Source organism: Leptopilina heterotoma, unplaced genomic scaffold (genome assembly GCF_015476425.1).
Source record: "Leptopilina heterotoma isolate Lh14 unplaced genomic scaffold, ASM1547642v1 Lhet_168, whole genome shotgun sequence".
Classification (NCBI taxonomy): Eukaryota; Metazoa; Arthropoda; class Insecta; order Hymenoptera; family Figitidae; genus Leptopilina; species Leptopilina heterotoma.
The window spans coordinates 863,597-879,408 of record NW_025110884.1 but is presented as its reverse complement, the minus strand read 5'-3'; the positions used below and the strand labels follow the sequence as shown (position 1 = coordinate 879,408).

The 15,812-nt window shown below is 23.4% G+C and overlaps 1 protein-coding gene across 3 annotated transcripts; it reads right to left on the bottom strand.

The window, feature by feature from the left end:
- Positions 1-1,987: 1,987 nt before the first annotated feature.
- LOC122499459 lies at positions 1,988-3,706 on the bottom strand. 3 transcript variants are annotated; one of them, XM_043607834.1, is made up of 5 exons: positions 3,438-3,705; positions 2,634-3,173; positions 2,371-2,432; positions 2,225-2,278; positions 2,058-2,118 (listed from the first exon to the last, which is right to left on the bottom strand). In XM_043607834.1, exons 1-4 carry the CDS (start codon positions 3,564-3,566, stop codon positions 2,254-2,256), a joined length of 756 nt encoding a protein of 251 aa, XP_043463769.1. In that variant the 5' UTR covers positions 3,567-3,705; the 3' UTR covers positions 2,058-2,118; positions 2,225-2,253. The 3 variants fall into 3 exon arrangements, with proteins under 3 accessions (XP_043463768.1, XP_043463769.1, XP_043463767.1); XM_043607833.1 differs by having other exon boundaries at positions 1,988-2,278; positions 3,438-3,706; XM_043607832.1 differs by having other exon boundaries at positions 2,225-2,432; positions 3,438-3,706.
- Between the last annotated feature and the right edge of the window lie 12,106 nt (positions 3,707-15,812).

Genomic DNA, 15,812 nt, shown 5'->3' with positions numbered 1-15,812 from the left:
ATTTGCATGGGAAGTTGTTGAAAAAGTACATGAATTAATTGCCGTAAATAGCGATCTCACCGGTTGTTTATTGAATAAGCACCAATCCTTTTTACCCTTTTCTCCCTCATTTTATATTTATACACTTTCGGGAACAAAAAAAAAAATTAATGCTGAAAAAAAATGTTTTACCCTGGTATATGTTAATCGAAATATTTGTCAGTTTTTATTTTGTTTTTTGACAGAAATATTTAATAAGGATGTTCTTTTGGGATTGAAATAAATTTTCAGTACCGAATTTGGAATTTTAATAACGCGAAGGAATTACTTTGTTTTGTTTTATTAAATTTGAATTTCGCGCCAATTTTGTTTCTTTTCGCCAGGTGGCGACAAAACTCGCTCACAAGTGATGTCGAAACGAAATGAATCGAGCCTTGAATTTAAATATCGTGCAGGCATTTTTTCTACTTTGCTTTTTTTCCATTAAATTTGAATTTCGCGCCAAAATATTTCCATTACTGTCCGCCTAGAGGGCAACAAATCTCTCTCACAAACGAAAAAGAGTTGATTAAAGTATATAAACATCAGTGATTTAGTCGTTAAGTAGGTAATAACAAAAATAAAAATACTAAAATATTTAGAATTTAAATAATAATTTAGTTAAAAATTGTAATAAAAAATATAATTATGCTGTTAATTATAATAAAAAAGAAAAATTGAAATTTTTTTTAAAATTTAGAATCATTTTAACGAAAATTTTTCTTTTTTTCTAACCGTGATATGGAATGTCATTAAATGGTACACATAGAGTTCACTAGTAAATAAATAAATAATAAATAAATAAAATAAATAAATGATAAATTATGTGAGGAAAAATTAATTATGACTAATATATAGACAATAGTATGATTTTTTTATTGTATAAATTAATATATTACAGAAATAAAGTGACATGAATTGCTTATGGCACAAGACAATCATTTATATAACTTATATTACGTATTCCATTTTCTATAATAGTATTTAATGTACTTCTGCTTATGTTATTTCTGTTTAGATAAAAATCTGCCAGTTTACTCATTATTAGCATTAGTTGTGAAATATCATTTATGTAGGGGAACATAGTCTAGGTCGGCCACCTTTTTGACTTTTGTTTATAACTTTTTTTTAAAAATGAATTTGGACAATTGAAGTATATGGTTGGAAAGTCCTGTTTAATAGGAACATTTTTTCTGTACAAAGTAAATTGACAGGTTTAAAAATGAAAAAGTTATAAAGATTTAAAAAAAAAAAAATTTGTAGTCCAGGTTAGCCATTACAGTCAAGGTCGGCCATGTTTAAAATTCAAAGGGCATTAATCGTTAAAAAATAAAATAACATGTTTGGAGTTACGGAAAATTGATTCTTTATTGTTTACAGTTTGTAACTTAATGAAATAACAAAATAATAACAATAAACAATATAAAAAAATAAATATAAATAAAAAAAAGTTTTGCACTAAAATATTAATAAAATTAAATAAAAATATTAATAAGATGATCAATTATATTATGAGTTATACAGAATTGCAGTTTTTGCAAATGAAGTAGCTCGTCCTCAACTTTGCGCATTTTAAACACATAGTGGCCGACCTTGACAGTAAGTAACATTACCGAATTGTTGTAAACAAAAAGAAATACGTTTCGGGATTCGATTTTTTACTTTGTTTTCCTTTCAACCATGAGTCCCACAAATTTTCTGCATACTTGCCTTGACGATTCAATTTGTTTTTTATCTTTTATTAATGGTTTTTCACATTATGCACAAAACTTTTTTTGAGCTTTTTTTGTACCGACGTCACAGAAAACACAATTTTCGATTTTCCGAAAATGTAATTGAACAAAAAGTTAGGTTTCACTAAGACAAGCTTCGACAAAAATGCGCGTAGGTGGCGCTAGTGAACTTGACAAAAAAACGCGAGTGGCCTACCTAGACAGTAGGCCAACCTTGACTACATTCCCCTACCTATTACCAACAAAATTTGTTGAATATTTTTTTAGGAGACCAAAAAATTTATAGAGTTTTTCAAATGTTTCTTTATTTCTATTTAATTCTGGCACACAATCTGACGGCATTAATTTTTTCATTTCTTTACTGCACCTATGACATGGAAAATGTATTATTTCAACTAAATTGTTGTCGAAATAAAATATGTTTTTTTTTTCACGATAAAGCAAAACTACTACTTTTTGAAAATTAAATCTACCAATTTTTATTACATTATCCATGGGTATATCATTGCAATCTTGAAGATTCAAAACTGTTTCAAAATAATCAAACATTATTTCCAATTGACTTTGGAATAATTCGTATTTTTCATTAAGTTCATAAGAAAATACTTTTTTGTCATACCGTTTACTCATAATGACTTCTGACAAAATTGAATCGTTTTTCAATAGTGTCTCATATTTTGGCTGCGAAAATAAATATTTCAAGTTACAAATTAAGTGAATATGTTTTTCTAATATTACAATAAATTTTTTTACAATACAAATAGTGTATTAAAATATCGTTAAATTTTTAATAAAATAAAATTTTTTGCTGTTTGAAAATTACAATAATACCTTAATATTATTAAAGGATAAGGAAATGTTTTTTAATAACTTATAAATTACCTGAGATAATACACAGAACTTTAAGGTTGACAATTCGTCTATTATTAAATCTGTGAAAATTAATTCAATCTGTTTTAATCCATAAAAAAAGTAATAACGAGCTAATTTTTTAACCCATATTACATTTATTAAACTATCAGAATAGCAGTTAGTATAATTTTGATTATTAAACTGCATTGGAAAATATTTTAAATATTCCAAAAAAAACAAATAATAATTTCTAAACATTTCTTCATATTTCAACATTGGCAATTCACATTTCGATGTCATTAATTTCAACTCTTCTTCATTTTCTGCATTTTCTCTTTCAAATTCGATTACTTTAAAAAAATTCGTTTTAGAACCATTGTCATCTAGACTTGGTTCATAGCAGTCATTATTGTTTATCATGGTATCAAAATATTTAATAGCTATTTTTAGTTTTCTTATGAATGTTACATTTTCTGAGCTAAGTTTATATTTTTCTTTTAAATTTTCTGGGAAATTTTCGTCGTAGATATTTGTTCTAGTTATTTGAATGGTATTCAGTAGTAGACTTCCCTTTATTTTTAATTATAAGAATACAAATATTTTAATAAAATTAATATACTGTCTTAAGCAAACATATTTTTTACATTCAAAATATTCCAATAAATTTTTTTCTCCCAAAAATCTTTTTTATCACATTAACATGTTTCAAGCAAATCAATTTTTTTTTAACTTTTTAGAATATTAGAATATAAAAGTTTTTTTTTCTTTTAACATATTATTAAAATTATTAATGATCGTCAGAAAAAAAATTTGATTTAGTAATTATTAATTTACCTGGTCGTTATTCATTGAATTTTCATGAATCTCTTGTGCTTCTGTCACTAGTTTCTTGTAATTACTAAAGAATCCCATACATATCAAGAAAACGGTGCACAATAATTTTAGAATCATTTTAACGAACATTTTTACTTTTCTTCTAACCGTGATATGAAATGTCTGTGTCTAAATACACTTCACAGTATTTATACGTAGAGACAAAAAATTTACGATTGCAATATATTTTTTAATAAGAAAAAAATCGATAGCTAATGAAAATGATCCATGAAGTAAAGTAACTGACACGTGTTTAGTTTCAAAAGAAATAATTTTTTTTTAATATCAATATCGTGTCTTTTTATTTGGAAATTTTTTATCAAACTTCGTAATACAACTTTTTGAAAAAAGAAACAATCGGAGATAAATATTTTAACTGCTTTAAAACATTTGCAACTGAATTGAAAATAATTATTGTGAATTTATTCAGTAATTAATTTAATATAATAATTTATTTAATGCCTAAATGGGTGATTCTCCACGAAATGGTAACTTTTTTTTAAAAGAAAATTAATTTCTTTGTAAATTACCTTTGTAAATCTTTTTAAAAAAGTTTGAAAATAATTATTTTGTTGATATTTGAGCTTAAATTTTTTTTTTGTTATATAAACAATTATAAAAGTTTTAGTTTAAAGGTTAAATAATATGTTAAAAAGTCAAGTTTTATCCATTAATTATAAAAATAGTGTAAAAGAACAAATAAAATATTTTCTAAGCAAGCTTATTAAATGACAATTAAGTATAATATTACAAAATTTTTTCGGTAATATTTGATCATATAATTTTATAGAATAATAAAAAATGTTTAATTATTTTTGACCGATTGTTACTTATTTCTAATTCTTTCGTTAATTTTAAAAAAAAAGACAAATTTAATTTCAAATGTTTTATAATAATTTATTTACAAATATTCTAAAGCAGTTAAAATACATATCTCTGAGTAGCTTTTATTTTCAAAATTTAATAACTTTTACGAAACAGAAAAACATGAAATCGAAATAAAATATAATTTCTTTTAGAACTGAGATTAAAAATTTTTTATTCTCTGCATTTAAAATTGTTTTTGAATTTTTAATCTTTTGCTTTTACTGCATCAGTATTTTCAATAATTCCATACTTTACTTAAATACGAAATGCAAATTTTTTGTTTGTCTATATTTTTTTATGGCAAAAAATATTTTATTTTTAAATGTACACGATTTTGGTTCTTCTTTCTTACGTTTTTTTTTTCTTTTTTTGTATTTAAACAAATTTTAGTGAAATAAAACTTACTTTAAATTTTAAAAGTAGTAAAATTCACTCTGGAAATAATAATATTTAAGAATATATTTTCAAGTTCCAATTGACTAAAATTTATTTTTAAAATTTAAAAAAAGAAATTTTTTTATTAATTAAAAACTTTTTTTTAATTTTTAAAAAAAGATACATTACTCCTCGCTCTGGTTTCGAGAATAATAATGCAGAGTTTCTTTCCTTATTGTACAAATAGTTAATAATTAATAGTGGTTCAGCGTTTAAATTCCAGACTTGTCATTGAGTCAATAATTCCCTTTTTGTTTTTTTTTACTTTTAATTATAGTTTTAAATATTTATAATCTTTATTCTTATATAAATTTGCTTTGAGAAAAAAATAAGTAAAATGATAAAATGAGATTTACATATTCTATCGCATAGTAATTTGGAGATTATGCTGATAGAGAAAACGGTAAAGTAGATGTTGAATTGTGTGTATAGGAATCTTTGGAAACCAATAATTAAAATTGCACTTATCATTTATACGTTTGATGACTAGACGCATCTTTACAATCACCTCTCGTGGCCAAGATTCTCACCTAATGCTACTAATTATAGACCACTGTCCAAACACGAATTTATCGAAATATCGAATCTTCATATATTTATATAGCTAGACCTAGATCATTCGGTTGTCTAAAATCAACGCCTCTTTGATTATCAGATAATTCTTTTCGGGGGAATTTTTTTTTGTGTGCACAAGATTGTGATTAAGATCCAAAGAATTAGTTTCTTAAAAATAAATTTTATATATAATAGTTGTTGCATTTTTTTAAGATCAATTAATTACGATTGTTAATAATTTTCTATTGTTTATTAATTGTTACTTTTGTTATTTTCTTTTCCTTTTTTTCTTTTTTTCTTTCTCTTGTTTTCTTTTTTTATTTATTTTTTTCTTTTTTTTCCTTTTCGTTCTTTTCATTCATCAGAAAAACAAAAAAAGAGAAAACTCTTTTTCTTTCATCTTCTTTTTTAAAAAACAAAAAAATTCTTTTTCAAAAATGAAAAGAAGCTAAAGAAAAAGAAAAAAAGAAAAAGGGAAAACCCTTTTTCTTTTTTTCTTCTTTTTGTTTTTCTTTAGCTTCTTTTCATTTTTTTTTTTTTCGTTTTCTCGTTTGGGAAATTTTCATAATGCATTCCTCCTAACTGAAAAATGAAATTATTGCCCCTAGGACGTATAGAGGACGGTGGAAAGTTTCTAAGATGTTTTTAGAACTTATATGCGTTTTAAGTCTGTTGGGAAATTTCTGTACAGCACGCGAGAAGATGTAATGAGAAAAGTTTCGGTGATGAAAGTTATTATGTTACAACTTGCCGCGCACTCTGTAGAAAATGTTAATTAACATTTTTGCAAATTAATATTTACCTTTTTATTAAATCAAAATCCTTAACTTTCGAGAGTTTATTTAATATTCAAATGTTTTGTTGCTGTTTCCCACAATTTAAATATTTAAATTTTCCTTATTTTTCCTACAATTACAGGGTTGCCACAGGTCAGGGAATTCAGGGAAAGTAGAATTGGTCAGGGAAATCAATTATGTTTAAAATTTTTTAAAAATTCCCATCAAAATTTCACTTATCTTTAAAATTAATAAATTTCTTCTCCAAAATTCAATTATGTTTAAAATATTTTTTAAATTCTCGTCAAAATTTCAATTATCTTTATAAATTATACAATTCTTATCCGAAATTCAATTATTTTCTAAAATTTTATCAAAACTCTTGGCATAAATTCAATTATTTTCAAAAGTTATAAAATTCTTTTCAGAAATTCAATTATGTTTAAAAATTTTTCAAAATTTCAATTATCTTTACAAATAATAAAATTCTTATTTTCGAAAATTTTAATAAAATTCTTCGAAAAATTTCAATTATATTCGAAAAGTTTTTTCAATCCAATGATTTTCAATATCTACTATTTAAGTAAAATTTTTCAAAAGAATTTAATTATTTAAAAAAAATTTTGATAAAATTCTACAAAAACATTTAATTATTTTCAAAAAAAATAAAAAATTTCACAGGAATTCAACTATTTAAATTTCTTTTTATAAATTTCTTCGCAATAATTCAATTTTTTTATAAATGATAACATTTTTACAGGAATTCAATTATTTTTAAAAATAATAAAATTCTATTTACGAATTCAATTATTTTTATAAATAATAAAACTCATCGCAGAATTTCAATTATTTTAAATACAATTTTAATCAAATTCTTTGAAAAATGTAATTATTCTTAAAAATTTTATTAAGATTCGTCGAAAAAATTGAATTATTTAGAACTTTGTTAATTAAATTCTTTATGTGAATTTAATTTTGAGAAACATTCAATTATTTAATATAATATTTATTTTTTTAATTTAAATAATTGAATTCTCGTAGAATTTTCTAATAAAAATTGATTTAAAAATGAATTTCAGTTAAAATTTTAGATTATAATTGAATATTAAAATCTTTGGAAATTTGAATTTTTCATACTTTCAACTAAAAATTCTGTAGAATTAATTTTTTTTTACGAAAAAATTATTTGTATTTTATTTTGTAATATGTATTTAATTGAAGAATTTTAAAAATTCTCAATGAACTTTTTCAAAAATCATTAAAAATAATTGATAATTGATTACTTTTGAAGAATTTAAATAAAATTTTTGAAAACAATTACATTTTTCGAAGAATTTACTCAAAATTGTATTTTATAAATAATTGAAATCCTGTCAAGAATTTTATTATTTACTAAAATATTCGGAGAAGTCGTTTTTAATATTTTTAATTTGATTGTTACTTTCAAGATTGAAAAATAATTTTAAAAATTAGAAAACGTTTCTTAAGGAATTCAATTCTTGAGAATAATTTTATTATTTATTTATTTATTTATTTATTTACAATGTCAATTTATAAAAATAATTTAATTTTAGTAACGACTTTTATTAAATTTTTTAAAAATAAATTGAATTCCTGAGAAGAATTTTATTATTTATAAAAGTAATTGAATTTTTTTTTTTTTTAATTGAAATTTTTTAGATTAATTCCATTTTTCGAGGAATACGTATGAAAATTGTATTAAAAGTAATTGAAATCTTGCGATAAGTTTCATTACTTTTTGAAAATAATTGAATTTTTGCAACGAACTTTATTTAAAATTTTTAAAAATAATTGAATTCCTGAAAAGAATTTTAGTATTTATAAAAATAATTGAATTCGTTCTTTAAATACAATTTTTAAGACTACAATTGCATTTTTCGAAAATTGATTTAAAATTATATTCAAATTAAAAGTAATTGAATCCCTGCTAAGAATTTTATTACTTTTTGAAAACAATTGAATTCTTTCAAACGAATTTTATTAAAATTTTTTAAAATAATTGAATTCCTGAGAAGTTTATAAAAATATTTTAAATATTTATATTTATAAATAATAAATAATACAATTCTTTAAATAAATTGATTTTTTCGAATTTTTTTTTTTTGAGAATTGTGTTTTAAATAATTGATTTCTTGTGAAATTTTTATTTTTTATAAATGATTGAATGTTTGCAAAGAATTAAAAATTTTTTTTTTAAATAATTGAATTTTTTATGAAAAAATAGTAAATATTTAAAAAATAATTGAATTTCGATAAATTTTTTAAAAGAATTGAATCTTTTATAAGAAATTTACTAAAAAAAATTTAAATTGCTTCTAAGAAACGATTTTTAAGGAATGGAAAATAATTTCGACGATCATTATTATAATTTTGATTTTTAAAGAATTTGACAAAAAGTTGTATATCAATTTTTTTTTTTTTTTGAGGACTGAAAATGAAATTAAATAATTTTGATTTTTAAAGAATTTGACAAAAAGTTGTATATCAATTTTTTTTTTTGAGGACTGAAAATGAAATTAAATAATTTTGATTTTTAAAGAATTTTGACAAAAAGTTGTATATTAAATTTGTTTTTGAGGACTTTTTGTTTTTGAGGAAAGAATTCTCGACTATCACAAAAAGGAAAGAGGAAAAAAAGTGCGAGTCTTCTGGTGTTGGTTATAGGAGTTAATCTTTTGATTTTGCCGGCGCATATAAAGTAGGAAATGAATGAGGGAAGAATAACGTTGGATAGAGGCGCGAATCAAGCAAATTGGTGAGAGGCAACCTTCGTGCCTCCTGAGAAAGATTCTCGTCTGCAATTTTTACGAAGGCGCCTCTTTCAGGGTAATTGATATCACCTGCCATGTAAATGTTGGTTATATATGTATACACACCATAGTCTGTGCGCGAAATATAAAGTTTAGATATATACATAGGAGAATCACGAGTGGGAAAAATGAAAGTCAAGTTCCTACTCATCTTTTCTCTCTCTTTCTCTCTTTTTCTCTCGTCCACGAGAACAAAATTGCTGAAATAACGGACGACGAGATAATTACGTGTTGGTTTTAGAAAAGGGCCTCGCGGCTTAATAATTTTTGCTCGTCGAAGGCAAAAAACACTGCAGCAACATAACACACGGATCTTATTCTCCAGTTTGGAATTAGGTGTACGTGATGAGAATTGTTTGCCCCGTTCTCACCGACTTAACGCGAATTCCGTGGTCCGCGAGAGAGAATTCGATTTTTAATGAGAAGTGCGAGAGAAGAAATCTCGCCCTGTTGTTGTCAAAATGTTGTTTTAGACAAGGCGATCCTCGATTTAGGAACGAAGGGGGGGGAAAAAAAAGTTGTCGTCCTTTAAAAGTTGGGATGCCTTCAAAATTTATTTCTCATGAATTTTGTCGCAGTTTTTCTATGAGAGATCAAACCTTTTTCTTTTTATTGAATTGAGCGGCGAGCGCGCACAGTGATGATTAAATTACAAAATTCGTTGAAGCAACAATATTAAAAAGGAAACATTTTCCACGAAACAATTAAGAACTACTGCCAGCTGATGCGATGATACAATTAAGTTTTAGATGTTTGGAAAAAAATTTAAATCAAAATTGCTTTTGATGGAAGAAAGTAATGCTTCAATTAAGCAATTTGGAAATTAATTAACTATAATAATCTAATGATTCTGCCTCATTATGTCTTTCATTCATTCCATTTGTTCTGTTTGTAGTTTTTGTTAGCTTTTGTTTTTCGTTTCTTTAAAAAATTTCGTTTGACTGATCTAAATTATGCAAATTTTTCTCCTTTTTATTTAGAAAAAACAGAAAATTGTAAAAAAAAAATTTATTTTTCTTATTTAATTCTTCATCACTTTGACTTATCAAATACATATCTTGATTTTTGATTTAGGTGTTTGAATTTTATTTTTATTTTGAAGCTAAGCTTGTTTTATTTTATTTTTATTTTGAAGCTTAGCTTGTTTGAATTTTATTTTTATTTTCAAGCATATAGTTTGTCTTATATTTTATTTTTATTTCGAAGTTCGATATGAGCAACACCTGTATTTAAGAACTAGGGGTTTTGCAGAGCTAGCGAAATGTTCACACTTTACAATCGCAGTGGGACAAGTTTTAGATCTAGATCTTCGTTCTCAACACCTCTCTTATCGATGCACACTTATGCATCGATAATGACACCTTTGAACACACTTGCCTCGAGCTCTATTGGTTTTAAATAGCATGCAGTTTGCTTAGTAACTCGATACGCGCGAGCGGTAAACTTTTCTTGTGTACGCGCCTGTGGCGAATTTGTAAACTTTTACCCTCCTCCTTGAAAATCAAAGCATACATCACAGATAGTAGACAATAGAACTATAAATTTTAACATCGCGAACTTTATTGAAACCTACGCGTCGTTCTCACATCTTGTGTTATGATTGTTATTATTATCATTTTTATTATTATTATTATTTTATTATTTTTATAATTTTATTATTTTTATTATTATTATTATTATTATTATTATTATTATTATTATTATTATTATTATTATTATTATTATTATTATTATTACTATTATTATTATTATTATTATTATTATTATTATTATTATTATTATTATTATTATTATTATTATTATTATTATTATTATTATTATTATTATTGGTGATGCATTCGTTTTAATTCGTAATAAATTAATTTTGATGACCCATATATTAATTGGAACCAGCAACAATTAACGCGGCTAACTTCTTATTACCTTTTTTGAAAAATAAAATTAGCAATTTTAAAAATAATAGAATTTAAAAATTTTCTAATTTAAATTTTTCTTGAAAACACTAAAAAAAATTCAATTTTGGAGAAATTACAAATAATTGCAGAAATTCAATTATTCAAAAAAAAATTCTTACAAAATTCAACTATGTACAAAATTTGAAAAAAATTTTCTTAAAAATCCCAATTATCTTTATAAATAACAAAATTCTTCGACTCCAGAGTTCAATTATTTTCATGAATTTCAAAAAAATTCTTGTCCTAGTTTCAAATATATTTTCAAAAATTTTTCTAAATTCAATGATTTTTAATATCTACTATTTTAATAAAATTTTCCAAAAAGAATTCAATTATTTTCATAAATAATAAAAATTTCACAGGAATTCAATTATATTTTATTCATAAAAAATAATTTTAAATTCTATAAATTAATAATTGAATGAAAATGATAAAAATAATTTTGATTAAGTTACAGTAACAATATTGTTATAATATAAAATAATGATTTTATCTCTCGGTCATCTTTAATTATTAGAAAACATGAATAAATCGATCACTCCGAGTATTCGACTCGGAGCAATCGATATCTTCATGTTTTATATCAATACTTTCATAAGTTGTTTAATTTAAAAAAAGGTTTAAATTTGAAATTTTTGAATGTCCTAATTCCCGTGGAAAATCCTGTTCCAAAAATAAGATTAAAAATAGACATTGTGCAAATATTTTTCTTCTCTTTCCAAAAAGAAAATAATAATTTTCTTTAAAAAATTGTGATTCATAAACAAAAATAATACAAAATAAATAAATTTTTTATTTCTTAATCACAGTTGTTTAACAATTTTCAAATTTTGTTTAGAAGTAAAAAACAAAAATAATTTCAATTTGATAAAACATAATATTTAACAAAATTTTAGTATTTTAATAAAAAGAAGTGAAAAAAGTTCTGATAATTTCTACTTGCCATTACTATTTTGAATTAATTATAAAATAAAAATAATTATAACATTTCCTGTAATCTGTTCGGAGTTTGAAGTTAAATGTTGTTTGCATTTTGTTTCTGAACTTTTTTGTATCATTTTTCTTATCAAATATTTTCAATTTTAAAAGTAATATATATTGAAAATCATCGAAATTTTTGAAAGAATTTTATCAAAAAATTTCTTTCAAAGAATTTTATTATTTAGGAAAATAACTGAATTCTCGCAAAAAATTTTATTAAAATTTTTAAAAATCCTAATTAAATTCTTTTGAAGAATTTCTTTGAATTTGTTTTAAACTAATGGAGTTTCTTTCATAATTTTAATTGAAAATTTTGAAAGCAATTAAATTTTGTGAAGAAAAATTTTATTAAAAGTGAATTGAAAATAATTGAATTCTTGCAAAGAATTTCACTATTTATAAAAATAATTGAATTGTTTTGAAGAATTTATTAAAATTTTAGGAAAGAATTGAAATTTATGGAAATATTTATAAATACTTGAATTCATCCGAGGAATTCAATTAACATTGTTTTGAAAATAATTGAATTCCTTCAAAGGATTTTAATATTTATAATAATAATTGAATTACTGCGAAGAATTTTACAAATTTATAAAAATAATTAAAATGTTTCGAAGGAATTATTAAAATTTGAAGAAATAATTTAATTGTTATGAAGAATTTTATAAAAATATTTGAAAATAATGAGATTTTTTCGAGAAATTCAATTAATGGTGTTTCGAAAATAATGGAATTTCTTTAAAAAAATTTATTAAAATATTCAAAATAATTGAATTAGTTACAAGAATTTTCTTATTTTTTGAAAAAATAATTGAATTCTTTCAATTTTTTTGACGAATATATTTAAAAATTGCATTGAAAGTAATTTGATTTTTATATAGAATTTTTTAAAAATATTTTGAGAATAATTGAATTATTTTTTAGAGAATTTTAAATTCTTGTTGAAATTGCATTTTATGGAAATTTTTAAAAATAATTTAATTTTTTTTATGTAATTTTATTTAAATTTGACTAAAATTAATTTAATTCCTGCAAAGAATTTTTGTATTTATAAAAACAGTTGAATTGTATCGAAGAATTTATTAAAATTTTTGGAAATAATTGAAATTTATGGAAATATTTAAAAATATTTGAATTCATCCGAGGAATTCAATTAAAATTGTTTTGAAAATCATTGAATTTTCGTAAAGATTTTACTATTTAAAAAAATAATTGAATTGTCTACAAGGATTTATAAAAATTTTAGAAAATAATTGAATTCTTTCGTGTAATTTAAAAAAAAATTTTTGAAAAAATGAACAGTAATAATTAATTTTGTAATTAATATGAAAATTTTTTAAATTTTGATTAAGAAATTATTTAAAAAATTTATGTTTGAAAATAAAAAATTTTGTAATTTGCATAACAATAATAAATTGAATAACACGTTCCGCGCGTAACATTTGCTATAGTAATAATATAATATACAATCTATTTAAATATAACAAAAAACAAAAGTATAAACAAAAGACAACTTCAGAGTGTGAGGGACAGAGAAAGAGAATGAATGAATGAAAGAACATTCAAATTAATATAGTTAAGTAATAATTATTGTTCTAGCAAAAGTTTGGGACCATTAAAACTTTTTGTACTAACAATTGTTAATAAGAAGATAAAGTTCGCTCAAGAAATAATTTTTCATCTTCTGATTATCGTCTGTGGTCACTGTTACATAGCATTTTTTTCAGTGTAATATTTTTCTTACCGTTTAAAATGTTTCGTTTTTTCGATTACATTTTTTTTCCTCATTTCCTTTTCGTAAAAGGAAAAAGGGGTTTGACTAAATTTAATTTTGTCAAAAATTTAAAATCCTCAGTTTGCATTATTATGTTAATTCCCTGTCAGTAAAAAAAATTTCCTTCGCCACCTATATCGTGACTGGTTTTTTAAAAAATCATAAGCGAAATTTTTCACAGGCTACTAAATTAACAGTTTTTCTTCTTTTTTTCCATTAAAAGAGGCGGGTTCAACTATATTTTGGAAGCAGCACCAGCAGCTGAAAGAGCAAACACCGTGATATTTTCTTGGCCAAAAACAAATAACTTTTACCCAATAAACCAATCTTGAGTTATTTTCTTGAGACAAAAAAAAAAAGAAAAATGTGTGTGGAAAAAAAATATCAGGAGTAGAAACAGCAGCAGGTTCCTCCAACATTTCTGCAACATTATTGGTATAGTGGAGGGGGGGGGGCATATAAGCAGTATGGTATCCACAAGGTATATTGCAATTTTGAAAATGGTTGTCTCATCACGAACCCCTTTCCACGGATAGATTACAGGGCTCGTCGTCGCCGACGTATTACGGTGTTGGTTTTCGAGCCTTTTGTGTTAAAAAGACACGTGTAATCATCTCTCGCTGAACGGCTTTTGTGGGACGGAATAAGAGTCACAAAAAAAAGTGGGAGGGGGTTAAAAAAAATCCTCTAAAAATCAAGAATGCCCCGTGTATATATAAGGTTCGTGTGCTAGTCTTGTATATATATATGAAAAAGGCCCTCGGGGAGTCTCATGCTGATCGTCGACGCATAGCAAGCAGCTTTTTGCACCGGGCTATTTTGCATACGAAGTATCAGAAGTACCCGACAACAGATGTCAGGGTGGTCGATTTTTAAGGGTCCCAAATTGTAGTCCCATATCCAATTTTTCACAAGGGGGTCTTCTCTCTCTCTCTCTTTCTCTCTGTTTCGGTATATTTACCTTGATAACTTGCGAGCAATTCGTATGCAACTGGGTCTTAGCAAGTTTTTTTTAAAACATCGACTCTGCGCGCATTTGCGTTGACAGCTTCATTCGATATTTAACATTTGCCTCGCTTTTGCTTTACTTTTGCTCCAAGGTGTGTATTATACTAACTTTACTGAAAATCAATTATCCTTATATACTTTAAACAAAAAAAATGAATAAATAAAAAATGCAGCGTGAAAAGACTTGTCGTTTCGTGTTTGGTGTTAAACGGGAGAATTTTTAAATTCTCTGGGTTATAATTTACTTTCATTATTCTTTTTTTGTTAAAAAATAAAAAAAAAACTTTTTATGTATTTTTTATAAAATATATTTTCCTTTTTGCTCGCATTGGAAAAATTAATCTGAATGAAGTTTTTTTAAAAAGTTCTTGTTTACGATGTAAATTGGTCTAATTAATTTAATTTCTGGTTTGCCTTTTCCTTATATATATTGCTGCCTCTTATTTATTCAATAAACATACATACTTTACAATTTAAATATTATGAGAGTATATTCGTTAAATGAAAATCCATATTTCATAGTTATTAAATTTATTGAAAAAAAAGAGTTTTCATTATTATTATTTTTCCATGGAAATTAAGATTTGCAAAAATGTCAAATTCAAACCTCTTTGAAATTCAACAAGTTATAAAAATATTTTTACTGTAATTTCTTAAAAATTATTTTCATCATTTGAGTTGAATTATATTATTTTCTAGAATTTTTAACTAAAATTCTTTTTGAAATCAATTATTTTTGAAAATTCTTTAAAAAGTTTTTTGAGAATTTCCAAATCCAAATGGATTTGAATTTAACCATTTAATTTTACTAAAAATTTCGATTATTCGAAAATTCTTTAATTAAATATATAATAGAAAATAAAAAGCTTCCAATAATTACAATAAAAAATTCAATTAAATCTTTTCAAAATAATTAATTCTACAGAATATTGATGTCAGTTAAAAGAATGAAAAATTCAAATTTTCAAAGATTTTAATTTGTAACCTTTTCAAAATTCATTTAGTTCTAAAAATTGAAGCTCTAATGCTTTTAATATTCAATTATCTAAAATTTTGACTAAAATTCGCATTTTTAAATTAATTTTTATTAGAAAATTCTACGAGAATTCAATTATTTAAATACAAAAAAAATTGTTTATTAAATAATTAAATAT